Consider the following 26,778-nt stretch of genomic DNA (forward strand, 5'->3'; position numbering starts at 1 on the left):
AGAGGCACGATGATCTCAGAAAATAGCAAAGATGAAAAGGAACTGCTTGCGAAATACCCATCTCGATGGACTTACAGACCCAAAGGTATAGAAGTCTCTTCGTAAACCCCGTTTTAAAAGATATATATTACATACATTTACCTGGGAGACCAAAGTAATTTTCAAGAAATATTGGAAGGTTGGACCCACTAACGCAGACTTCAGACCAATAACCACTACATGCAATACTTGGCCGATATTCATTGAGTGCAGAATTTTCAGCATCGAGGCTGATTTATTTAGGAAAGAGAGAGAAATGCTGTGAAAATGGGAATCTTAAATCTCCATAAGTTCTTCGTTTTGGCTTTTTGACAACTCGTACAGCCCAGTACTTTGTTTCATGCCAAAAAGTTCAAACCTGCAGCTGAGCCAGGTGTTAGATATTTTTGAACCTGAGAATTCTGTTGGAAAGTTGAGTCACGCCTTTATTATGAAATATGATCCAATTTTTAAACTAAATTGGTGTATAAAGTCGCGTACATGAACGATTTTTTTCGACATGGAATTGGAGTTAAAATGTTCTTTTCGGAGAACTCTTCCGCTGACCGGTACACCCAAATTATTGACTTCCCTCCACGAATAATTATTCAGATTGATATAAGCTTTTTGTGGATTTGAGTATGTGATCACTTTATTCTAATCAGTCTCTATGGTGTCGAGATTCAATGTTACCTATAACCTAAAACAGGAGAATTCACAATTGAAAATATTATTTCATTAGATTTACTTGATGACTAAGTGAAGAATTACCAATGCCATTTAAACGATGGACAGACAAAATAACTTTTACCGTTTCTTTCGCCTTCAAATTATACTTATTTCCGAGTAACCTTACCTATTATTTATGGTAAAAATGGTTAGAATAATTTACATTCGGAAAGTATATCGGGAAAATGTGACTGTATGGGCTACCATTGAAATTCATGCTGGACGATGAAGAATGATAACTCTTCAACCAATACGACCGGTCTTCGTGTTGCTTTTGCCGTAAGGTCTCAGTAAATAAAGGAACTCGTTTACTTCCTGCAGTTTATGAACGCCCCATAATAATTAAAGTGTCCTTTGGTGAATTTGATATTCCTCTCAGACCATAATAAAGTCAGGAAATCCTGAAAATGTCGACTTTCCATGTTTCGCATTATCGTACTCTGTTATCTGCAACGAATTGTGGTAGATCCAGACTGCCCTGGCCAACACGGAGCACATAAATAAATTTATGGGGTTGCAACGGAAATGACAACATGTCGTGATGATCATTGCAGTCTGGAGTCAACAAAATGTTCTCTTCGCTGGCAGATAAAGAATCGTGGAACTTTCGTTTAGACGAATGCGGAATATAAACGGAATGTTCTTATATGCGCGGCTTTCACATGGCAGTGCTCTGCAGAAAGTAAGGAAAAATATGTCGTAAGGAAGCAAATAGATAAATAAAATCTTAGAATTTAACATTAATCGCAGAATAAAACGTTATCTGTAAACGAACGTGGTTTAATCTGTAGCAGCATAAACGGCCCTTGTTAGATTCATCATCCTACCCACACCGGCTGGAAAAAAACTGGGTTCGAATCCCTTTAATGAAACGAGGAATTTTTATGGATATTTTCATTCAATTTTTCTTATTTTTTTATATTTTACGGGCTTTTATTAACAACTTGGTTGAGTTAGTCGGTCTAAGGAGGATAGCATGGTTTGGCAAAATCTCAGGTTTTTCATCCAACAAATTGCAAATCGACCGCACAACACATAATTTACAGACACGCTATATAGGCGTAATATAACCTAAGTTGCTGACGCGCCTTAAACTCTATTACAATGAACTAGTGGGTGTTGAGTGCCATCCACTTTGAAAGTTTCGATTTCGAATCTCATTAAGAAACTACATCTTTACTCCCCCAACTCCCTTCTTTATAAGTAGTGTGGAAATTTGGATTTTCTGAGATTTTTCGCAGGCTATTTCATCCCATGAACACAAAAACCAGTTCATATATATACAGAGATAGAGAGAGAGGCTGGTTGGCTGTTGTTTAATGGCGCATTGGCAACTAAGACCATGATGCACAAAGTCAAGAGGGAGTGTATATCTTTCAAAGTTCATTGCGGTACTCGTACTCTGGGCAGAAGAACGAGGAGCCTCACGAACGGCACGTTGCCCAACGACAAAGAGAACTTTCCTATAGCGAGGACCACAATACAAAGTTTAGACGTGAAGCCCTTTGAGGAACGTGTCAGAAACCGGCTCTTCTGACTGAGATTTCAGCATCCCAGTTGCGTTCGCGAACTTGTCTAATGGCAGTAGCATGCCGTGGAGCTGTCAACGCACGCTGAAGAACTGCGCGTGAGTGACGACCGCTAAAGCCCCCTCGCCAGACGATAATACCCATCTCGGATCCAAAACGCAAGGGGCTGATTTGAAACGAAGTAAGACGTGGATGGACAAAAAAGAAACTGCGAAGAAAGTTTTTTTCTTTCTCTCTCTCTGATCAGTGGTTGACTACAATAAGGCTGAGAGATAAGCGACTATCTGATTGAATATTTAGCGCAAACTGGAGTGGGGGAAAAGAGACCGGTATTATTGTTGAAATATTAGTATTATGGTATCTAATGGATGAAGAAGTGAACTTTTTATGCATTTGAAGAAAATAAAAGCGCAAAGGATGCATCGATATTTTCCCTGAGGAATTTTCATCCCATGAATACACAAACCAGCCTCGAAACACATGCAGTGTTTCGAGGCTGGTTCTGTAATGTCTTCTGTAAACTGACTGGCTTCTGTAAAATGTGTTCTGTAAATTGAGACGCCTTGGAGCTAATTAAACGCCGATAAATGCCATTTCCTATAATGTTAAAAAAAAGTAATATAGACACATTCATCTCGATAAATTTATGAATTTTTAATTTCAATTATTCACGAATTTTTAATTTGAATTGAGGAATTTTTAATGCGATAAAAATTTGGAGTTGCTAAGTTTATTTAATGAGAAAAATACACAAATCTTGCAGGCGAATGTTTCCAGCAATGATAATGTAATAAATACGAGACCTGGTCGTGCATAATAACCCTACAGAAAGTTTAAGACATCTGCCCCCACCATGGTTCACCGTTACAGCACACACACACACGCCATGACACATTCAGCACTCAGTGGGCCTGCGTGAAAAAGCTGAAAATAAACCATCAGATAGCGAATGATTTGGAGAACTTTAAACTTAGCACTTTAAGAAAGGATCTCTTGTTTATGGGCCTCATTACCTTTTACATCCGAATTTTAAATATGAATCGTCGTTCTACAAACAGGGACGCAGCTGTGTGTGGGTAGATGCAATAATGAAACTTATCAGAAACTTCTCTTTAACATCTAAGGTGAACGCAGATTATCTTTACAATCTCGCTGCTAAATAAAACAAGTTTGCCTCGCCGCTAAGAGAATCTTCTAGCGCTAGTATGGTGATGCACATATTGCTGAAAAATTTAAACAGGAGGAAGTTTACATCGTGCTGGTAGACCTGGCATCATTACGGATAATATTTCCATCGCAAAGGGCTCCATCCCGGAAATCTAAATTGCTTAATTTGAATTAAATGTTATTAATTTCTAAAACACTTGTTTTTTTTATAAAAAATCACACGTGTACCACTATCGTGCGATTTTTATAAATTTCGGCTTTAATGAATATAAAATGTTATCGTTAATGCGCGTGACTCGATGGTATTTCCTATTGAAGCCATTGTAGGATTCAAGAATTTCTAGATGGTTCAAACGCAACAATCAGCCTTCTAAAATTCTCGAAATAGCGCCTGTTAAATTATTCCTCGCTGTAAATCCTTGATGGGATGGGGTTGATGAAGAAGGGAAGGGGCGTACCTTCCCCCTTAACCGTTTTCTTAGACGTCCACACTCCGCAGTTTCCTCTTCGACGAACGCTCCGTAAGAAACGAACACACGCACTTCACTGTACGTCACATCTGCTAAATCGATAGGGTGCTCGTGATTGCATGCGTCATTTGACGTGCGCGCGCCATGATTAATTCGTGACTGGATCTGTGTGCGATTTGGTCTGACCACGTGGCCCGTCTCTCGTTTGTCTATTTCTTCGCCCCCCCCGTGATGCAGTCCGCGAAATATCTTCGCCCCCCCCACCCTTCCCCCATGACTCCATCTGTACGCCATTTCCGCCATCCTCCCGACTTAAGACGCCGACGATAAGCGGTATCTCTGCCTGTGACTTGTCACATGCATGACAAACCTGCGATCGAAGGCGATGAAATTGCTATTCTTTCGCGTTCTTTTCGCTCTTTTTTTCCGGAATTCTTGCGGGTTGAAGTCGATACTTTATGTCCAAAAACATTACCTTTGGTAGCCACGCTACTTGAAAGAGAACGATGTTCTTGGGTTGCGTGGAATGAAAGGAAACTTTGAAGTCGTTTCCATAAGTTAGAATAGTTTTAACGGAGTGTTGAACCCAATTAAAATAGTTTCTTGGACACTTTAAATAAGGAGGCGGGTTCTTAGAGGAAGAATTTCGACACGGTGTGTCACGTTACTTAAGGAACAAAGTGTATCAGCAAAGGCAGCATAGCTGTAAAGCTGCCTATCCCATTACAACAGTTCGATGGTAGCCATTTTTTTTAGTTAGTAGAATTCTACGATTATCATCTAGTGAATGACGTTATCTTGTTATAATTAGTGGGCAATATTAAGAAAAAAAAGTCAATTTATCAACATTACTCTAGCCACTCATCGCGACCTTGAGGTTCCAGTAAATCTGATGGCATGCAGAAAGACAGTTCTCCAGATCCCTCAATAAAGAAGCTCATCCCTCAATAAGATTCACACGCGAAATGCTGTTCAGGTGGACCCATGATGATCTGTCCAAACATAAAGAGGACTACAAAGATAATATTCGAACAAATATTTTGACTGGTTTCATATTGGCGCGGTTGCCTAACTGCGAGAAATGATATTCGTAACTTGATCCAAGACCCTGGTAATGTCCTAAAGTGTAAGCTCCATCACATCAAAGAATCTTTTTTTTTATCATCAGTTTTCATCTCCTGTATGCCCAACTGGTGTCTTTCCTCAACTGAACCAAAGACAGTGATAAAAAATAAAACTCTCAGAATTGTGGATACTGTACTTTAGCAGATGCTCGAACATGGATGCAATCACTTGAATTCGAGTTACAACGAAGCTTTGGTTTTAAGTTTAGTTATAAAGACATTTGTCTTTTTTTAAATCATCATGGAATAACTCCAATGGTTAGGACACAGTATAACGTTTAATATTTCTTGTCGAGCTGCACGAGGTCCCCTCCCCCCAACTCTGCGTAGTATACTCTGTGTCTTAATTCAAACTGTTAAGGCCAGAGATAGCGAGATTGTTGGGTTGTATAATGGTTAGGTCAGCTTACATAACTGTAAGCCATCCTAACCATAAAGGCTCTTCCAGGACTGATTTAAAAAACGAAAATTCTGTTTATACTCAGAGACGGCTGCATGGGATCAGAGGAGTTCAAAGAAAGAAAGAAAACACAAGAACGTCACCATCTAGCAGTCATTGAGCTAGGACCACTATAAACAAAAACGGGTGTACTACTGTATCCTCTCGCCTGACCATTCAGGCGAGAGTGTACAGTAGTGCACCCGTTTATTATTTATTAATCAAGTTTGCTTTTTTTTAAATGAAGTGGTAGAACATAAATATTCTCTAAATTCAGGACTGATGATAAATACCGATTTTATCGTTAATGGTCACGTATCTGTCAGAATAATAAAAAAAGCTTTCGTTCGCGTCTCCTTTTGTCTTTTTCTTGCGGTGTGTTACACAGCCACAAGCTGTTGGGCGTGATGTGGTGATAAATGCCTAGAGTCTGTGTGTGTATATACTCTGACCGCGGTCGTTGAAACAAATTTGTCTATCTGGCCTTCGTCTACTCTCCGAATCACACCTGTGGCTCCATCAGTTCGCTATTTCCGTCGACGGCAGATAGAGAATGCGGAGAATGTACGGGGTCTCTTGCTGTGACCTGCCACATGCATGACAACCCACGATCGAAGTCAGCTGGGTTTGTATTCTGGCGTGCTGCCTCGTGCCTTCAGACAGCACTTTCAACCACACGCGCGCACACACATCGATATTTTATTTCATCACCAGGAACATTTTTGAGGTGACTTTGCCAAGATTCTCAAGGCCCACTGTGAAGTCGCAGTCTGTGAGCAGAAGGTCCTCACCTAGGAAAAAAGATTCTTTTAAAGAAGGGGCTTGTGAAATATCGAAACCCCTATGACAAAGCCAAAGGATCACATTTCCAGCTACCTTTAATAGACCACGTGTCCAGAAATACCTTTAAATCAAACGCAGACTGAATTTGGAGATGGTAATTCGTACGCCAACTAGTCGTGTCCCAAGACTACTTATTTTACACATTTAATCCGATATTTATTTATTTTGATTAATTAATTTTGCATACCGTATCCTATTTTCTGTAATGTCACTTTTTGATTTACTTACAAGGGTCTCCTTACCGGAATGCCATTACCAGCGCTATTTTAGAACTCCAAGAACTTGGTAAACTGCACGTGTTAAAAGACAGATGGTGGAAAGAAAAGGGTGGAGGACTATGCAGCGATGACGACAAGAAGAAATCTAATGTTGCGAGCGAACTTGGATTGGCTAATGTTGGTGGTGTCTTCGTCGTGCTGTTAGCTGGAATGGGTTTTGCAGTCGTAATCGCCATTATAGAATTCATCTGGAAGACGAAGAAAATACCACGAGAAGAAAGGGTAAGTATTAGTTGCTGTGTATGTTTTCAGTTAAAGTGTACAATTTCTCTCTCTCTAATTGTATCCTCTAGAACTAACTAGACTCTTCATGAATTGGTAGACAGTCTGTGCAGGGTTTGTTTAAAGCGAAATGAATCTCAGTTAGTCACCAGAATCGAAAGTCTTTTGAGAATCGATTAAAGATGAACGATGCGTTGCCATGGTGATATTTTGTGTTTCTGGGGTGTGATTAATCGTTTGTGGAATCTTCAGAAATCCTTTCAAGTATTTGAACCAATTTCAGAGGATGGATTGCTGTAGAGACCCTTAACATGAATAGGTGTTTGTGGTTATTGTTGACGTAAAAATTTATAAATTACAGAAGAATGTGCTATTGATTGGAAAATGTTTTTGATTTATCATTCAGGACTGATGCTTTATTCATGATTTCTTAGAAGAGACTGATTACTATTGATTACTGAAGAGATCAATTACTCGACAAGTACCAATTCATCATTAAGAATCTTAAAAAGAAACCACTGGTGAGCAGTGATCATAGTTGAAGCGAGATCTATTTAAGGAAGTAGCTAATAGAGAGCGAAAAGGTTTTCAGAAGGAAAATTAAAATAAAATTGAAATGGAATTACAATGGTCTTAGATATCATATTGGTTCTTTTCAGCGGAATTAAATGGTAACTTTAACAAATTTAAGGAAGTTATGATGGAAGCTACTAACCTTTTTATACTAACACAAAGGTATTGTTCAATTAATGATCTTAGTGGCAGAGAGGAAAGATGCAAGGGATGATTATAAATTATCAATGGATCCAAAATCCTATAATAGATATAAATTAGGTTGTAAAAAGTTATTCAGTTTTAGGAATGTAAGACAGATTACAAGAGGTCCTTAGCTAAGAATTCAAAGAACAGCAGAAAGGATTTTTCGTATATGTTAACCGTAAAAGAAAAGGAATCAATCATATTGATCTACATAAAAAAATGTTTATTCAGATTTCGATGATCCTGAGTGGTTGCTGATATACTGAATACATATTTTGCATCCACATGTGAGGGAAAATTTCATTTGAAATTGAGCATACTGGTGGTCCAGTTAGTTTTAATTGGGAGTAGAATGATTCTTTGATGACAATTTATGATGAATAGAAACGAGATTATTACAGTTAAAGTGAACAGGACACCAGGAGCTGAACAAATGTATTCAGTTATATTCAATGAAGAAGCAAAATATGTAAGCAATGATGAGAGCATCCTTGGATTCGGGGGATGTCCCTATAGACTGGAAATGTCTCTCCTAATCAAAAAGGTAACCAAAAAGGGTGAAATGAATAACTACAGAGCCGTCAGTTTGGCTTATATAGATTAGGGGTCCTCAGTTAAGAATGCAATACGTATAAAATCATATCAACAGGCATGGAATTGTAAGGGAATCACAACATAGCTTTGTTAATGGCAAAAAATCATGTCTGACTAATCTAATTAGCTAAAATTAGGTTGTCAGTATAGAATTTGATTGGAGGAATAACTTTAAAATCATTTTAAAAACTTTTGAATCAATCCCACATGAACGATTATTGTATAAATTGAAGCAATGTGGCATTAAGAGCTTTCTCTCATCAGTGTAACAGCTTATTATTATGGATAAACAGATGGTTGAGTGGTAGGATACAGGGTTTAGTCATAAATAGCCACTAATCTTAATGGACAAAAGTTATGAATGAGATATCAAGTGATTCAGTTCTTAGTCCTTTACTGTTTCTGATATAATATTCATTAATAATATTGATGTAGGAATTTCAGGTTTAATGTCTAAGTTTTCCGATTATATAAACAATGGCAGCTGAGATTTAATAGGCAAATGCAAGGCCTTGCATCTGGGTAGCAGTAATTCTAGAACAACGTATCACTTGGCTACCAAATTAAGATCTCATAGATAATAAAAAGGACTTGGGAATAACTGTACAAACTTATAAGAAGATTTTAAACAGGTTCTAGGACAGCACATGGGGGTTTTGTCCACATTTAGGAATTATGCCAAAAGAGAAAAAGAAGCTGTTATTCCATTATATAAAGGAGTGGTCAAGTTCTTCGAGGTCACGTTATAGGAAAGATATGTACCTATTTGGAAACGAGTATTGAAGAAAATAATACTTTCTTCGGTCTTTTCTGTCGCAGGTTGCATAGAGGTATCAGTGGACGCTTGGTTGTTCTTTAGAGATTCACAATGGAAATACGACCTTCTGAGGATTTAGAGGTGTTGGTCCTATACCTTTTATCCTTTATTCTTCCTTTTTACTTATAGCTATTAATTTTTAGGTATTTACATTCGTCGATGGGACGTCCTTCTGTGGTTTTCTGCTTGGATTGCAGGAAGAAGTTCCCTCATTACGTAGAGGTCTGCTAAGCACTCAGAAGAGGATGGAATTCTTGTTTTTCTATTCTTTAAATTTTTGCCTCATTAATTTTGGCTGTTAACTCCTTTATTTATTTTTAGATTTGTTTGCATACAGGCATCAGTGGTTTCTTGGAAAACAGAAATACTAGCTATAGATTCAGAAATACGTTCACAATGGAAAAATGTGTTAAAAGTTATCTAATTTGTATTATTTTATTTTGTTTTTGAATGGTTCTACGCACGCTTGTTTCCTTGCGTCATTTTTCCAACACTAATAACTTTCCACTCTGAAGTTATTTTTATTTTACATTGAACCAGAGCAAAGGAGTATTAGTGAACACGTGGATAACATTTGTACGAGTGCTTTGTCATTTTTGTTTATCATCTCAAAAGCAACAGCAAGCAATTCATCATCAGGAACAATTCAGCAAGCATCAACCCCAAATGAAACAAAGTTTCATTTTAGTTTTGATGTTTGCTGCTTCGACAGGAATGAGAAGTGGTTCATTCATCATGTGCTGTGCGATAGCCTTGCCTGAAATTTCAGTGGTACTACTTTCAGCTAGTTTTCCAGTAGCTGGACTTCACTTGTTCGAAAAGTGTTGTTTTAGTAGTATTTAATTAGCCGGTGTATGTAGCCATACTGCTGCACACTTACAGAAGTATGACTCAGTATTGCTGCTGTTGAAACCTTGAGTATCAACAGCAGCAATGACCAGATTCTGAATTCATGCTCTTCATTACATCTTGTTTACGAGAATCTTATTTGGTTCCAGAATGACACCTGGTTATTCTGCTTTATATCCATCACACAACGAATTGGAGAGGGAGGGTAGATATAGGAATAACTGTGTACACGCACGCGTCTTATTGAGTCCCATACTCGTTAAAGTTGGCCGTCATGCTGTTACCAAGCCACCCCTTGCTTGACATAGAAAAGTCTGTATCACTCAAAGCTCGACCTTTATTAAGGCAATTAAAAGCTAATTACATTTTAATTAATTAAAATAAATTACAGTCCTCGGCTATTATCAGAGTAGTGAGATTCACATAATTAAAGTACTTGATAGCAGGGAGGGTTCTTGACACAACGGAGAAAATGATTTTTATATTTTACGACCACTCGACTCACTAATCCTCACAGTTTGATTAACTTTTAACAGATATGATAGTTAAAACTGAAAAGTATTAAGATCCCCTCTGGGAATGTGCGCACACTTTTTAATTAGTTCTTCGGTATTGGCGAAATTATAATTGAAGGAGTTAAAAAGCAAGAATCAGAATGAATAACTTTCGTTGTTGGTCGTCCAAGAGTCTTAATGAGAAGTGGTCGAGTATTTCAAGGAGTAAAGTTGAAGACCCATGATGTACGTAGTTTGAGAAAATTTTATTTTACTCGTTTACCTGCAGACTTCACGAATTTGGCTCTGAATCTCATTTTCTTTCAAAATTTGCACCAAAGCATTATAGGCCATCAACTTTTCTCCTTCAAATAACCAACTGCTTCTCATTCAGACTCTTATACCAACTAAAGGTGGCAACAAAAGTCAGTCATTCTGACTCCAAAAGTCTGATTGATCACTCATCAAGTTATCATTTATACCAACTCAAAGGAAAGCTTAACATTTTTCCATTTTAACTATCAGTTCTTCTAAAATTTGAAGTTCATCAACCGCGAGGATTAACGAGGTGAGTTTCGTAAGATATACAAAAAAAAATTGCTATTTTCTATTCTCAAATAATTCATCACGAGAGGAATATACAAATTTTACCATTAGTAACTTACATCGTTCCTCAAGAACAATTATGGTATTATTTCACCTTTTTATGAGTGATCACTTGATTAAATATTCAATCACACTTATCTGAAACTAATATTTCAATTCTCGCAAAATATCCTTTAATATAAGCGTACCACAAGGTTCCTCTTTAGGCCCATTCTTTTAAACGCTTGTACTAATTACCTGACTTTCATTCCGTATCTAAAAGGAGTGCATAAGGCTACTGTTATAATATTCTTGGCTTCTTGTAAGACGAGATAACTGCCAGTCTCTCAACACAAATTAAAGAGTTTTGGGCTATTAAAATTTCCGAAATACTAATCGATAAGTGTAATATAAAAATTAACGCAAAAGAATTCACAAGTTCTATAATTAAATTCCGCAACTACAAATATTATTACAGAGATTAAGGATATAGAGAGGCCTATTTATGCATAAAAGGTAATCTGAAAACACTTTTATAATATGGGTTCATTAAACGTTTTTCTTCGCCATTTCGTACTTCTAGTTAATAAAATCTTTTTTTTATTCCAGTGGTGTTTCCTCATCCGGAATTTCTTTGTAGATAAGACTCGCCAGAACGCACACAGATAAAATGAAACGTCTGTAGTAAGATGGCATATACATAGAAAGGACAAAATTCCTGGGATACCTAGTTCCTTGGCAACGCGACTCTGTCACCCCTCTCGCTAGTGTACGAACCCACCGCTTGGCTGGTATATAGGTACACTGCCTTCACGTAGACGGTAATTCGATGTCAGTATGGATAAACGTCGTGAGTTAATCGACTTTGAAAGAGGGATGATAGTAGGTGCCCGACGCATGGGTCACTCTATCGAGGAGGTGGTACAGAAATTGCGCTATCCTCCGTTCGACTCTATCAAGAGTGTATCGGGAATACGCCATTTCCGGAATAATCTCATCGTGGACAGCGCTGTGGGCGGTGAAAGTTGGTGGATGAACGTGGCCGTCAACGTCTGTCTCGCATTATTTCAGCCAACCGGAGAGCGATAGTGGCTGAAATCACCGCCGATCAACGAGGGAGGTTTGTTTGTTTCTTATTTGGTTTTTAGGAGCATTAGCAACTAAGGCCATATTGCTCCGGAGACATGCGGTGGTCATTCCTGACCTTATTTGGTGGTGACGGGTTCGAACCCCGGTCTAATCAAGAAGCGTGTGCTACGCACTGCTGCTCCTTCCCACCTGGCTACTGAGGCGCCCCAACGAGGGAGGTGCCAGAAATGTCTCCACCAAGACCATCAGGCGACAATTAGCTGCAATAGGTTATAGGAGCCTCCGAACACCACGAAACAGGACTCTACGCCTAAAGTAGGCGAAAAAACATCGGCACTGGACCTTGGATGATTGGAAACGGGTCTCTTGGTCCTATGAGTCCCGTATCCAGTTATTTCGAGCGGACGGGAGGGTGCATATCTGGCGGAAAACGCACGAAGCTATGCAATGTCAACAAGGAATTGTTCAGGCTGGTGAACTGTTGGTAATGGTCTGGGGCGTGTTAAACTGGCACACGTTGGGATCTCTTGTAGGTCTAGACGCATCTCTGTACGCCCCAGGTTATGTGTCCATCCTTGCAGACAATTTGCATCCCTTCATGGTCATCGTGCACCCACAGGGCAATGGACTCTTCCAGCAGGACGATGCGCCTCCCCACAGAGCCGTAGTGACTAGAACATGGTTCGAAGAGAATTCCATAGATTTTTCCCACCATGGAATGGCCTCCATGTTCACCGGACATGAACCGTGTGGAGCATCTTTGGGATGCTGTGGAAAGGTCCGTTCGAGCTTTGGATCCTCCACCCAGGAATGCAATGGAATTATGGACAGCGGTGTAACAAGCATAGATGGAAATACCTATGGAACGTTTTCGTGAACTAATGGACTCAATGCCTCTCCGTGTGACTGCCCTTATCCTGGCGAAAGGTGGGGCTATCCCTTACTAGGTAGGTATCCCATGATTTCTGTCCACTGTATATGGATGGCAATGACGAACTTACAGTTCCTATTTTAAATTCCATGTGAAATCTCTTTGTTCACGAGCACTGTTAATACGATATTGATTTATCTTATATTATGCTGAAAGTTCTATTTTTCAGCGACATGGCTGTATAAAATACGATTTTATAAAAACTTAAACTAGTATATGACAAGGTATTCCTTTATTCACAATATTGAATTTATTTGATATAAAAAATATATTTTATGTTCGAACCAGACCTCTTATACACAGTACGAGAGAATAGAAATATATGCTAATAAATGAACCTTAAAAGAGATCCTCGCGAGTAGCGAGGGCCTCTGATTAGTTGGAGCTAAATAAGGTGATATTTCAACTTTAACAATCGATGCTTCTTCTCGTGTTCAGTTGACTCATAAATTCATAAGTAAACAAAAATCCTCTAGGGGAGGGAGTTTCTCTTTTTAACATCGTAATCCCACCCAATAAAAAAAAGAGAAATCAAACTTTCATGGAAACTGAGATTTCTCATCACGCATCAAGCATGACTAGAATAACACAACTTGGACACTCTAGTAAGGTCTCGTGGCCTTAAATGCCTCGACAAAAGTTATCTTAAACTTATTACGAATAAATATGTTCTATGTCGGATGCTCTATTTGCAGTATGAAAACGATTCAATAGAAAATAACGTATCCAGAGACCGACGTATTTCAGCCAAAAGCAATTCTAATTAAAATAAAATAACATTTAAAAATTTTAAATTCAGTAAAATCTTTTGTACTTCGAGCAGTCAAGAACGCCTTCGTCGAATTTGTGAAAAGTTGCGTGACTGTTGATGGTGGTGTGCCGAAATCATCTACTACAGCCACCGATACCTTTTTCCTGATATTGGGTTCTTATTTGTCTCCAGATGAAACGATATTTGGCTGCAGGTTGAAATAGGATTCATCAAAGAAGATTACTCGACGACTACCAATATGTCTCCAGTGACACGTTGGTGGAAGCAACAGAGATAGGCTCTCCGGTGAATGAAGATAAGCAAGACACGCCATTGGCTTCTCCCTCACAGCATTCAGCCTTGTTAAGCCGCCACATTACTGTTCTTGAAATAATCCTTTAGAATGCCGACGTGACGTAATTTAATTGTTATCCCTTGAATATGCTTTCCAACCCTTAAATTGCTTTCAATATGTCTAGAAAGAACCTTGTTACCTCAGCCTACGACGCAGTGCAGAAATCAATTCTAAAGAATCTTCCAGTCCTGCCATTTGTGTAGTGGCATGCATACAAAGTGATATTCTTGAACTTATGCAGAAACTGTAGCCGTTTTTTATAGCCTTCACTAATATTTTATGTTGTAACGCATTTATATTTAATGTGTGAAAAAATTTGCGTGTAAAATTGCAGTAATCCATTTTCACAATTATATTAAAGTATTTCAAAAAATTCTGTATCAGATACATAATGTGTCCTGCTGCTACCACCATATTTAACGTACTTGACGTTTAAAAGTCATCGTCTAAAACGTTTTAATGTGATCAAGAAATTTTATTTGATCACATGTTCATATTTTCCATTATCCTGGTAAAACTACTGCAATTTTCAGAGGTTTGAAAGTTTTCTCTCTAGTACAGAGCTAAGATGAAGCTCCGTGCAAAATTTCATTGAATTTGGTCCAGTAGAAGATAAATTATTGTTGCCATCATACAAGTATGATTGCAACAATACAAGTTACAATAAATCGTTTCTGGCGGAAGTTAAAGATGACGTCACTTCCGTAACGCTTTTCGCATGACGGTTTTTCGTTACAAAATTTTTGGAATAACGCCAGTAAAAACGTAAAAACGATAACATCAACGATTGGCATAAATGGTTCTTGGTACCAAGAGCCATTTATGTAAGACACATTTAGATATTCATGGCGGATAACATCCGGCAAGCGTGACCTGTTTATTGTACATTACCACAATATGCGGAACTTGTGAATTGAAACTAGAACAGTGGACATTACTGTGGTATGTGACGCTTGGATCTTGTTTCCGCTGTCTAGGAACGTGCATAGCAATATTCATCTAAGAGAAGCATCCTTCAGTTCCGCTTGCGACAGTGGAAAACTTAATTTTGAACATTATTGTGTTTAAAGTTCACGAAGTCCACCACCTGAATTTGCCATTAATATTGTAGATAAGTAAATTCATTTACAATTATAGACACGACTTTATTTTCCCTCCTGGTTTTTTCACTTGGTAAAAACTGCAGACTGGCGCATGATTATGAAACTGCAGACATCCATTGAGATACGAGATGTGTGATCTTTACTCGACTAAAAGAAGGTCACGCGATAAAAGAATCCATTAACGAGACCGTCCATTAACCAGGATGTCACTTTAAAGCGATAAGACAAGCAAAGTTTTGGTATATGACACGAAACGTACTTCGAAATGCGGACATATTTGGAAAGAAGGCAACATCAAGAGAAGAAAAATACATCAAAATTAAAAAAAAAAGGATTATAAAACAGAATTCCTAAATCGATAAATGAAGAAAGGTTATATTACAGTAAAGTTATCCAACGTAAACTTAATTCAGTGACTTAAAATAACACAAAGAAATTATAAGTACTGAAATTCATTAAAGGAACATTTTTCTAATCTTTTGAATAGTAGGATACACAAATAATTAGATTATATTTGAAGCGGCGTAATTCAAATAATAAAGCAGAAGGGCGCGCAAAAGATTATAAAGGGGTTGAGATGCCTGGGATGATAAGATAAGATAGGCGATAAGAACTATGGTGAACTCGTAGCGTTGTTTTCTTCTTGTTAAAGTCAGGATAAAAGAATTAATCCAGACACCGGAATCCTTATTTCAGAAATATGCATTTATCTACCTCTTGGTGCTCGGTTATAATTAATCACATTTATTTTTTAAAGCGTCATTAATTATTCAAGGGAGGAAACCGAAAAATTACGAAATTTTCATATTCAGTTTTCTTCATTCCACTCTGATGGGTTTAATTTCAGCCGTGCTAAAATACATTTATCATAGCTTAATATTTAAATTTTTTTATCTGTTAACCATCACATCAGAAAGATTAACTCTTCAAGAAAAAGCTTTTGTTAAAATATCATAAAAAAAATATGAAGGAATTCTCAGACAGGGCCAGATGCCCAACTTTCATCTTGGCCAAGCGGTTCTTCCTAACTTTCTTAAATGCAATTTTACATTTTTTAAAAATGTTTAGTGTGTGTACACACATATTATCCCACACATCTATTCGGACACTAAATAAAAACGTCTGGTAAAAAAAAAAGAATTTTTATTATCAAAATATTCCTCCCATTTATTTTTAATAATATCAGTCCCTGGAGAAGTTTTTGGTATGCGAAGATCGGAATCATGTTTCACTCTGCCCATAATTGGTATTCATAGTCTACACTGCTGCTATAAACAATCAAAAGGTATTCAGTTGAATCCAAATCTAAACTCTGTGCTGGAAATGACAGGATCTGCACATTATTCTCTTCAAAGCTCTGCTGTACTGACCTTGCTTTGTGATGCTTGGCGCTGCTTTGTTCAAATACGGCCCACCTCAAAAAAGAATTTCTTCCAGTGTGGGCATGGCAGAACTGTTCAGAATACCTCAATGGACATTTGTTATTTGTGTTATCGCCTATCCTAGCTGCCACCTGGACTTTCATCCATATGCATTTAGTTCTTAGCTGTGACGCCATGTTTAATCTATTCAAGGTTATTATTAGTCAATGATATCCCACCAACGTCTTGCACTGGATATGATGGGGTCCCACAATTTATTCTTAAGAGCGTTAGTGTTTTGATCATTGATGCACTCCTAGGTATCTTTAATGGAATCCTCACAACGCAAAGTTTCCCAACAGCTTGGAATCAATATATTGTCCAACCAATCACAAAAAAGCAACATCAATTTCACAATTCAGGCCAATATTGAAAGCCTCATATCTCCTCAAAGTCATGGAGAAGTGCCTTTTTCTTGTCCTAACCAACCAGGTTCTGCCATGTGAATCACCATTCATTCACTATGCCTTGAAACGCAGGTCCACCATTACCACCTACTGCAAACCACCAACACCATTCTGGGGGCTCTACAAGATAGGGCTGTGATGGAAATTGTTTATCTGGATATCCAATCTGCATTCGACAGCATAGACATACAGCGCCTCCTGCAATTTTGTGAAGACGGATACCAGATAATAGGCAATATACTGGAATTCTTGAAGTCACTACTCACAACCACGGTCCTTCACTTGACTGTGAGTAAAAAATCTTTCACAAGGAAAGTTTGTGTAGGTATTCCCCAGGGCGGAGTTCTTTCAGGGCTCCTCTTTACGGCTGCCATCCACCCATTCCTGTGCAGGCAAACAGAATTTATCAGTTATGCAGACGACTTGAAGCTCCTCTATCGGATAACCGGGATCGCCTGACCTGATTCTGTTATTAACAGCCTTAAGAATCTGATTACATACTTGGAAACGTTTTCTCTTAAGATAAATCCAAACAAATCTGCAGAAATGGTATTTTCACTCAAATCAAACCCTAAAAAATCTGCAGAAATGGTATTTTCACTCAAATCAAACCTTAACAAATCTGCAGAAATGGTATTTTCACTCAAATCAAACCCAACGCAACTAAACCTGGAAATCCACGGAAACCCCCATCACCCCAGTCACCAAGCACAAAGGTCTCGGCTTTATATTCGACCCTAAACTCAGTTTCAAACACCATGTTGAAGACATTCACAACAAGGTCTGCAGATCAAGATGGCTTGCCAAACAACAGCTTCTTCATGTCACAGAGCCTGAGTACACGCTCAAATACATATACCGGTTTCTGCAGCCAGTCATCACCTACGGTTCAGAAATCTGGGCGTGGGCAACGAAAACGAGGCTAAAAACCATTGCAACCGCTGAGTGCTGGATTCTTCGGTGGGTCCTCTTCAAGCATAATCTGCCACCACTCACACATACTTCAGATATCACCCAACTTCTAAATTACAGAAAAGTCTCCAAACGGATATTCACCCTCAGCTTCCTCGTGTCAATTAAAATGATAGCGGGTGAAGTCAATATGCCAAGTTTTTGGCAGATGTGCAATTGGAGGATCCACAGCAACCCTTAAGAGCCCTCCCCTCTCTCTGCAGTCTGTGGCGTGGAGGCTCAGGATAGGTGATATATTCCTGCCCATGGAGATGCTCCACAACGTCCAGGAGATGGACGTGGACTACAGAAAGTTCATAAAGAACAAATCGTACAGAAGACGCGTCATCAGGGAACATCTTTTGTCTTCAACCGAGTGACTGCCATCGTCTTTTCATCGCTTTTCATGTGTTTTCATTTCACATGTTAATATCAATTTTAAAGGTAAAATATGTAATTATACGTTTTATGTTCTAATATATGTTTTATGTAATTTTTCCTGAATTAGTTATTGTTGTGGATATTATTGCATCAGGAAATTATGTAACCATTCATCGCCTGCAATAAAGTGTGCAAATTGTGCAAATCAGCATCACAGCTCAACAAAACATGACAATAGAGATAGGAACGACCTTTATCCTCACTATGGGGACAGCGTCTCCATCCCCACCACTAGGAGGTAGGTCACCCTATCCAGCAGAATCTTATCGACGTCTAAAGGCATCTTTAACAAACTCTGTTAATTAAATAAAATAATCGCGTCTCAAACATAACTCACCCCAAAGCGGTCTGAGTTAGAGCGAGCGTCCCTGGCTGCCTCGCTCGGAGGTCTGTATAATTGTGACAGTCAAGCATGATGTGAAGGCCAGTCTCTGGCTCTCCACAAGAGCGTAGGTATGAGGTTGCTAGTCCCAATGGACAGAAGGCCTCAGTGGACAGCAGTATTCACTTTCAGCTTGTTTTAACATCCCCTTCGGGACGTATTACACAATTAAAATTATGCGTCTACCTAGTGTAGCTGGAATTTTATTACAAATCTGCGCATTTTATGAATGAAGAGACGACCACAAGCTGAGTTTTCCTCGTCGCTATCTTACTCAAGAAACCACAATAAAATAATTTGTATAAATGATTGCTACGATGACCATTTTGTTTTGTGTGTAAGCAAATCTAACCCAAGATTTGTTCCTATACCCCCCCCACCATTTTCAAATTTTTCATCCGGTAATCATTGGATAATTAAAAAATGGTTTTCTAAAAATGATTAATAGGAATGTCTTACAATTTATATAAATTGGTGCGCACGCAAAGAATGAAGCGAAATTCTCTAAGATCGGATTTGTTTTTCATTCTCTGCTTCCTTGTCACAGAGAGCTCCTAATTACTCCTCGCATCTTGTAAAGCCAAGTGACTAATAAATCACACAAATGTAAAACTGATTCACGACGGTTAGATTTCAAGGTGATCTTATTTGCTCTTCAACTGCTTAGATTACTATCAAAGAGGTTGATGAGATGGATTAGGTAAGACGTGTTACTTAATTTTGTCTAGCAATTGGGAACCATCTGGGCTGTGCGAAAATCACGATTTAAGCAACGTGAACTGTCTTTAATTGACATCTCTTTAATAAGAGATGTCAATTAAAGACAGTTCACCGGTTCTTACGTTAAGAAGAACTTTATTTTTGTTCATTAGTATAATCACGTGCTGTGTGGAAGTTTGGGTTCTGTTCCCTTATGTAACCAGAAAGTTTTTCTTTTTAATTTCACTATCACGATTATATAAAATATAGTATAAATACTGTACAAAAATAATATTGAAATTTAAAACGCTAAAGGGACATGGATTGGTCATATGATTAAGGCATAATCATTCTCATTACCAAAGTCTATCACTCTATCAACTTATTCATACTTTTTTATTTTAAATTAAAATCCGGGATTGATGATTTTACAGCGTGAATGCTAAATTCCTGTTGTAGATTTTGAATTTATCTTACATGTAATTGAACTTAAAGGCTCTTTTGAAGGAGGCGTCATCTTCGAAGGTGCTAGGAGTTCCCATCATGCGAATTATGGGACTGTAGTCAAGTGGTCAGGAGTGCAGTAGCACACGCTCCTTGAGTAGATCGGGGTTCAAGCCCCTGACTGCTAAATACGGTCGATCTGTCAACCACGCACTGGACCAGCGTGGCAGATTATGGTCCATTTCCCTCAACATGAATTGTTGAGGAGGCTTCCATCCTGCAGTGGGTTGTTGATAATGGCTGCAGTTTACCTTTTTTTTATCACTCATAATTAGTTCGTTAATCATAACTATCATAGTTTTTTTTGGCTGGTTCCATGAGGATATTTCTTTAGACTGATGATCAAGTTGCATTTTCTTAATACCGAATAAGGAGATATGGTATAATTCATTTAAGACCGCCATATGGATCTTCTGTTGAAAACACATAGATTTGCTATAAATATCAGGTGCTCCAACTGGCATTTGTGTACAGAAATACGATATTTTAATGTCATCTTCAGAAAAGCAAATTTGGCATCATCATATGCAAACATTTTCATTAGTTGTAAATTTTTCTGCAGGATATAGGGTGGTGCTCGGACTTAATATTCTCTCTCAAGCGTAGTTCTAGTGGCTCAATTCACGCTCCTGCCTTTGAAAAAATTTCATGGAAGATTTTATAACTGCTCAGAATTTCCTTTGATGTTTAGGTTTCAGAAACCTCAATAAAGAATTTACTCTGGAAGTTTATGAGAAAGAAGTTTATTAGGTAAAATTTAAGGATGAGAACCTTGAGGCAATTTTGAAATAAAACCCGCAATATCTTATAACCTTGAATTTAAATGCAACCGTACAGGTGTTAAGCCAGTTATGACTGTTGGTAAAAGATAATATTTCTGAAGATAAAATGCCAGGGGATATAAAAATTTAGGACACTCCATCAATGTTCCATCCACGAATGCTGGAGTTAAATCGATCTGCCCAGTCTCGGTATGTAATAAACAACATCTCCCATTATTCTTCGTTTAGCTAATAACGCTGCATGAGATTGTGACTACAAACTCGGGTGAACTTACTCAGGCAAGTGCTACGCGTGTTAGGAATTTCTTTTTACTTCAGAAAATTAGCTACTTTTAAGAAACTTTAAAGAAAAAATGAACTTTAGGTGCCCTTGATTAAAAAATATAAAGAATAGCTAATAATGAACAGAGGAGATCTATTTAAAATCGTAACATGCATAACGCTGTAAACTGAGTTGATTTTTTACTGCATCTATTAACAACATGATGTTATATCAAGAATTTTCATTGCTCTCTTAAGAATTTTCATTATAATAATGTAAATTTTCTATCCATTTTTGGGGGATGGGAGGAAACAATTTGTTAGAAAAAAGTTTGGATTACATGTGCCATAATTTTCATAAATGGAATCGTAATAATCGTCTTGAATTGTCTTGAAGTTCTGGCCTTAGGAGGTTTAATTTCTCTCAGAAAAATGTACGGGCGCACTCTGAATTTCTGTGCAGGCCATCTTAAAATTTATATTTACTATAGTTTCTTCTTTGATTATCGGCCCTTTCAAATACGGTCTTGGCGTCACATACCTTTGACTTTTAAGTGGTAATTTATGTTTAAATACGGAGTAATGGAACGTCCAAATTGTTTTAATAGATTTGTTGTACTTACTACATGATTGGTAATGTTGCTATTGCGTGTTACAACTGTTATAATGATTTGGTGGGGAATCACGTTGCATTTCGATTTAAGCTCGTCTCAATTCATTAACCTACTTCTCCCTACTTTCAAAGTGGTTAATTTGATCAAAGGCTTTTCCCTCTACTTTACGGTAACGCGACTTTGAACACTTGGTATTATTTAAAATGAATATGGGGTTAATATTTGGGCAGCCTTGCCATATGTTGTGTCTTTCCGATCAGAGAAAATGACTGTAGTATGTTTCCAAGGTTCTAAAGATATGTAGTATCATTTTCCTCTCTTTTTGTAATAATATGATGATTATTTGAATCTTGTTTCATAGGAAGGAACCAAAATTCAAATAGAAATCCAAATCGTTTACAATGACTATTGTTCTGACAGTATGCTGTTTGATTTCTCCTCTTTTAAACCATCAGGCGTTGAGCACTGTTTTCTTTGGGATATCCACAGAGAAAATAGTCACATGGATTTAAGTTAGGTTACAAAGTTGGCCAAGCGAAACTTCAGCCACGAACATAGTAAATCTGTTCCTAAATATTTCATTGAAAATGTCCAAACAGAATTTTTCCAGCATGGACAAGGAGGTCGTTAACCCATTGTATAAATCAATGATTATGCCATATCTGGAGTACGGCATACGGTTCTGGAAGCTTCATTTTAGAAGAGTGTGGGTATGTTGGATTGGTTTCAGAGAAGAGAAACAAAATTAGCCAAGGACACAAAAGGATACTCTTATCACGAAAAATTTCAGTTCTACAAATGCACACTTGGAAACTAGGCACCTACGAGGAGACCTGATAGAGTGAACTTAATGCTGATGGTATCCTTACTTTTTCTCAGACAACACACATAATGGGACTTAAATTGAAAAGGGGTGACTACAGATTCAGGCTGAAAGCAAAATTTGCTTTCAGGCAGAGAGTAATTGATCGTTGCAAAAAATTACATCTCGTGTTGCTGAAGTAGGTAGTTTGAATGAATTTAAGGTTGTTGTTGTTGTTGTTGTTATTTGGTTTTTAGGAGCATTAGCAACTAAGGCCATATTGCTCCGGGATATGCGGTGGTCATTCCCTGACCTTTCCGCATCCTCCGTATTTGGTGGTGACGGGCTCGAATTCCGGTCTAATCAAGAAACGTGTGCTACGCACTGCTGCTCCTTCCCACCTGGCTACGGAGGCGCCATGTATTTAAGGAAGAATTAGATAAATTAGAGTGAATGGGCAGATGAGGTGGATAATGATTTTTTGAGTGATGCTGCTTAAGCTTGCTTCCTTGCATCATTTGTCTGAAATAATGCTAAAATGATAACAAAATGTTGAGGCATTATGTCCACCTTGCTGGAACTAGGCTTCAGTGGTAGGGATTCAGTAATATGTGAAAAAAAACAAAAAAACACGGTCAATCTGATAGGTCAGAAGTGTATCTGTCTTCAATGAAGAAAGTCCACATATATAGCCAAAACTATTCTTTATTAGCCACAAAGCGCACAAACAACACATACACGTGGAGAAGGACCCTATTAGGAGTACCCCAGCTCATACCATGAACACGTCTGGTAGGATTCTCTTCTAGATAATGGATTAGAAATATCCAATAAATGGAAGCTTTTCTTAAAAATTAATAAAAAAAACGGTAGGCCAAATGCATATTATTTTTTTTTAGAATGTAGAGTTTTGGGTTATTTTAAATGCTGCACCATCTTGGACAATTCCTTAACATGTATATTTTTGTGTTTACAGAGAACGATGATCCTGCAGTTACTGTTCGAGTTAAGAGACATTCTCACATGCAGAGGATCTACGAGGCCGACTCCAAACTACCTCAGTAGTTCCCTGAGGGACAATTTCTTCCCGATGAAATCGTCCACTTTCAGTGTGAATACTCTTGGGACCCACGATTCAGTTCCATGAAGGCCAGCCTTAAAACCGGCGTTGTTAGTGCATTACTTAGCAACTGTGTGGTCACGTGCATAGCTTGTAGTGAAGGATAGCGAAAGAGCGATTGAGTGGGTGCCGAATTTCTTTCTTGCCAGCTGTCGAAGAGAAAGTTTTCATTTCCAATTCGCCAACATCTTCGCTATTACAATTCCCCACATACCCTGCTGAATCGAAGATTTCAGTAAATTTCAACGTCAGTGGCCTCTATGTCTACTTCCGTCCGAAATGCCTTCGCCCAACGTACAGTGTGGAAGACAGTGATCGCTAGAAACATTTTCTTGTTGTGCATCTTTGAAAATGTGCAGTGGTGGCAGTTCAGTTTATAGCGGAGAGGAAATATCAAAGGATGATTGCTTTGAATAATGCAAAACTTCACTTAAACGAGACATATGCATGAATCAGCTCATTATCTGCTTTCAACGAATGCAGGCTTAATTAATATCACGATATAAACTCGAATAATTAAACATATATTAAATATTAAACATTATAAAAGAATATAATAGCGGTACATTAAAGGTTAAAATTTTTTCAAAAGCAATTAGTTTTGTGCAAAAGTTAAGTTAAACCATAAAATCTAAATAAAAAAGAAAAATGTACAGTTGATGGAATTTTATTAAATGTTTTTTTCGGATGAGTTGTTCTAAGACTAAACTGGAGATGAGACTGTTTTCATGAATCGTAATCATGAGATCATGATAGCCCAAACCTGAGGGGATAAGCCTTTAACAGGAACATGATCTCTGCTAACAACTCTCACAACGAGCTTTCATGCTGTTTTAAAAAATTAAGGCATTCTGGTAATAAATCCGTCCTTTACAAAAGCAGAGCATGGAAGGTTCTGGTGGAGGGTCAATGTGCTTTAATTCGTCTCCCTAAAGGAACCCACACACGCGCATCCAACATGAGGTCCTGACGCCTGGCTGACCCCTCTGTCTGAGAATGTCTTCACTTCGAAAGAAATTTTCAACCAGCTGAACTCTGTTTGAAAATGCATATTATGAACATCAAATTTAATGCAGGCGCCACATAAAAATGTCATTTGTTTACTTTGAACAGTAAATGCACGACCATTCATCCAACTCAGACTCCTGCCAGCAATGGCCCATTTCCCTAATTTTAGCATGGAGTGAGTATATTCACTCTGCAACTCTCATGGCTGAATCTCGGCTCATCCCAAAAGAAAACGTTTGGTCACTGCAATTAGCAGAGGCCACTTTGTCTGTATCAATTCAGACCCACTCTCCTCCCATTTCCCCAAAACCTTTTGTACAGTCTACCTTGAAAGTATTGCTCCTGTGATCACGAGCCTTGACATCTGAAGATTGTTTTGAATAATTCAAAAACTTCACTCACACACGATACACACGCATGGATCAGGTGATTATCTGTTTTCGAGAAGGCAGTGAGTTGATTTCATGTGTATGCATCGGCCACGCCACTACAGAATACAGTGTGGTTTAATTCGTGGATACCAACTTCATGAACAAAATCCTACCACGTTGCCAATGATTTCCATTATCACTATTTTGTAAAAAAATGGTTTTAAGATTAACGTGCAATGGAGCTCTTTTAAACTATTCTTTAAGATTTCTACAAGTTGGTCCAGGAGAAATAATTAAGACATTTTTATAATGAACGTGCCACGTGATACAGATGTTTGTTATTTACACTCCAGATGTTACTCGAAAGCGCTTGTCAATTTAATTGTGATTTTTGGTACATTTTCTGAAATTAAAGCGAGACGCTGGAAGGGTCTTTTGTTTTAATATCAAGAACTAAGTATTTGGCGATGTGAGCTGCCTTATCTGTGATGAACAGACAATATACATAAATGTGCGCATCTTGGCCCTCGGTTCCGTCTGCAGATAATTATCGATTCAATGCTGAATTCAAAAATAATCCACGAGTTATGCGTTCTTTCATTTCTCAACTCTTTTGTACCGCACGTTCAAATAAACAGTTTTGCTTTCAGATTTGAGCTTATTCATTCTCTTAGTGCCTCTTAGAATTTATTTATGATAATTAAATAAGCAAAAAGGGACACCCATACGAGTTATTTACATTACGTCTGAGGATGTAATGCGCTTACAATTATCTCAGACGCTCACCGAAATGTTCGGGATGGTTACTTATACACTTCGTGCTGGTCACGATGAGGATCTTGGCACGCAGTTGCTTCTCTAAATCTTCAGACGCAATTCCTTAGAGATATATTAACTTTTGAAAGGAAAATATAGCATTTCCAGCCACCTTCATTTAGTGGTAAATTAGATATTCTAGAAGCCCATCGCGAGCATTAAAGACCCGACTACCGCATTAGTTTGGAGCGTAACGTAATGTGGACACTACGTGGAAAGTCCCCGAGTAGTAATAAAAAGGGATCACGAAGACACATCAGCCACTGCCTTTCCTGCTGCAAAACACCATCACCAAATCCCTCCTGACGTCTAGAATAACGAGAGAGAATTTTATTAATTATTTCAACTTACGAAGTCATTTGCACTCCTGCAGAGCGTGCAAATATTTCATCCCCCCCCTCTCACCCTGTCCTCTTCCCCCCATTCTCTTTCTCTCTTAATTGCGACATAATGAAAATTGCCACCACTGTTAATACGCAATTGACTCGCTCGAATTACAGATGTACATCTCGGTTTCAGTACATTTCGCAGATTGGAATTTGGCTAGACATCATTAACATCCGGGTTTCTATGCAGTAAACTTTACGCGCCCAGAGATTTCTATTTGGTAAAGCCGTTATTAACGCGGTAGATAGCTTAATAAGGCTTGAGATGGCCATTACGGTGAGTAACTTGATAGAATTTGGATGAAATGGATACGAAAAAGGATTCGCTCGTTCCATTCATTTTATTGATTCAAAGTTGCATTTTCTGTTTATGAAAAACGGAACAGCTCTCATCCTCCATCTCATAAATGTAGGTACGAACTAAAAGTTTCCATTCGGCAATACTCTTGGAACGTTTACATTTTCCAGTAGCGTGATGCTGAATCTGTCTTGGTAATCTTTTATTTTTCCATCCTGATTCACTCATTGAGGTTAGTAGAGATAGCTGGTCTTTAAAAGCGTCATCTTTTCTGCTCGATTCTCCTCCATCCTGTGAGGAATCTGTTCATTGCTCTAAACACAATCTCAACTTTCTGTAGCAGCGAGGTAAACAAGTTAACACGAGTGA

General features: G+C 38.1%; 1 protein-coding gene across 1 annotated transcript in view; it reads left to right on the forward strand.

Moving 5' to 3' along the window:
• LOC150080904 (uncharacterized) overlaps positions 1–26,778 on the forward strand; it is a 256,611-nt gene that overhangs the window by 115,236 nt on the left and 114,597 nt on the right. The window contains exons 15-16 of the mRNA XM_090380849.1: positions 6,551–6,819; positions 23,387–23,554. Of these exons, the coding sequence (XP_090236975.1) occupies positions 6,551–6,819; positions 23,387–23,554 (437 nt within the window). The remainder of the gene's footprint in view (positions 1–6,550; positions 6,820–23,386; positions 23,555–26,778) is intronic.

Source organism: Mastigoproctus giganteus, chromosome 9, assembly GCF_048544385.1.
Source record: "Mastigoproctus giganteus isolate SK-2022 chromosome 9, ASM4854438v1, whole genome shotgun sequence".
Classification (NCBI taxonomy): domain Eukaryota; kingdom Metazoa; phylum Arthropoda; class Arachnida; order Uropygi; family Thelyphonidae; genus Mastigoproctus; species Mastigoproctus giganteus.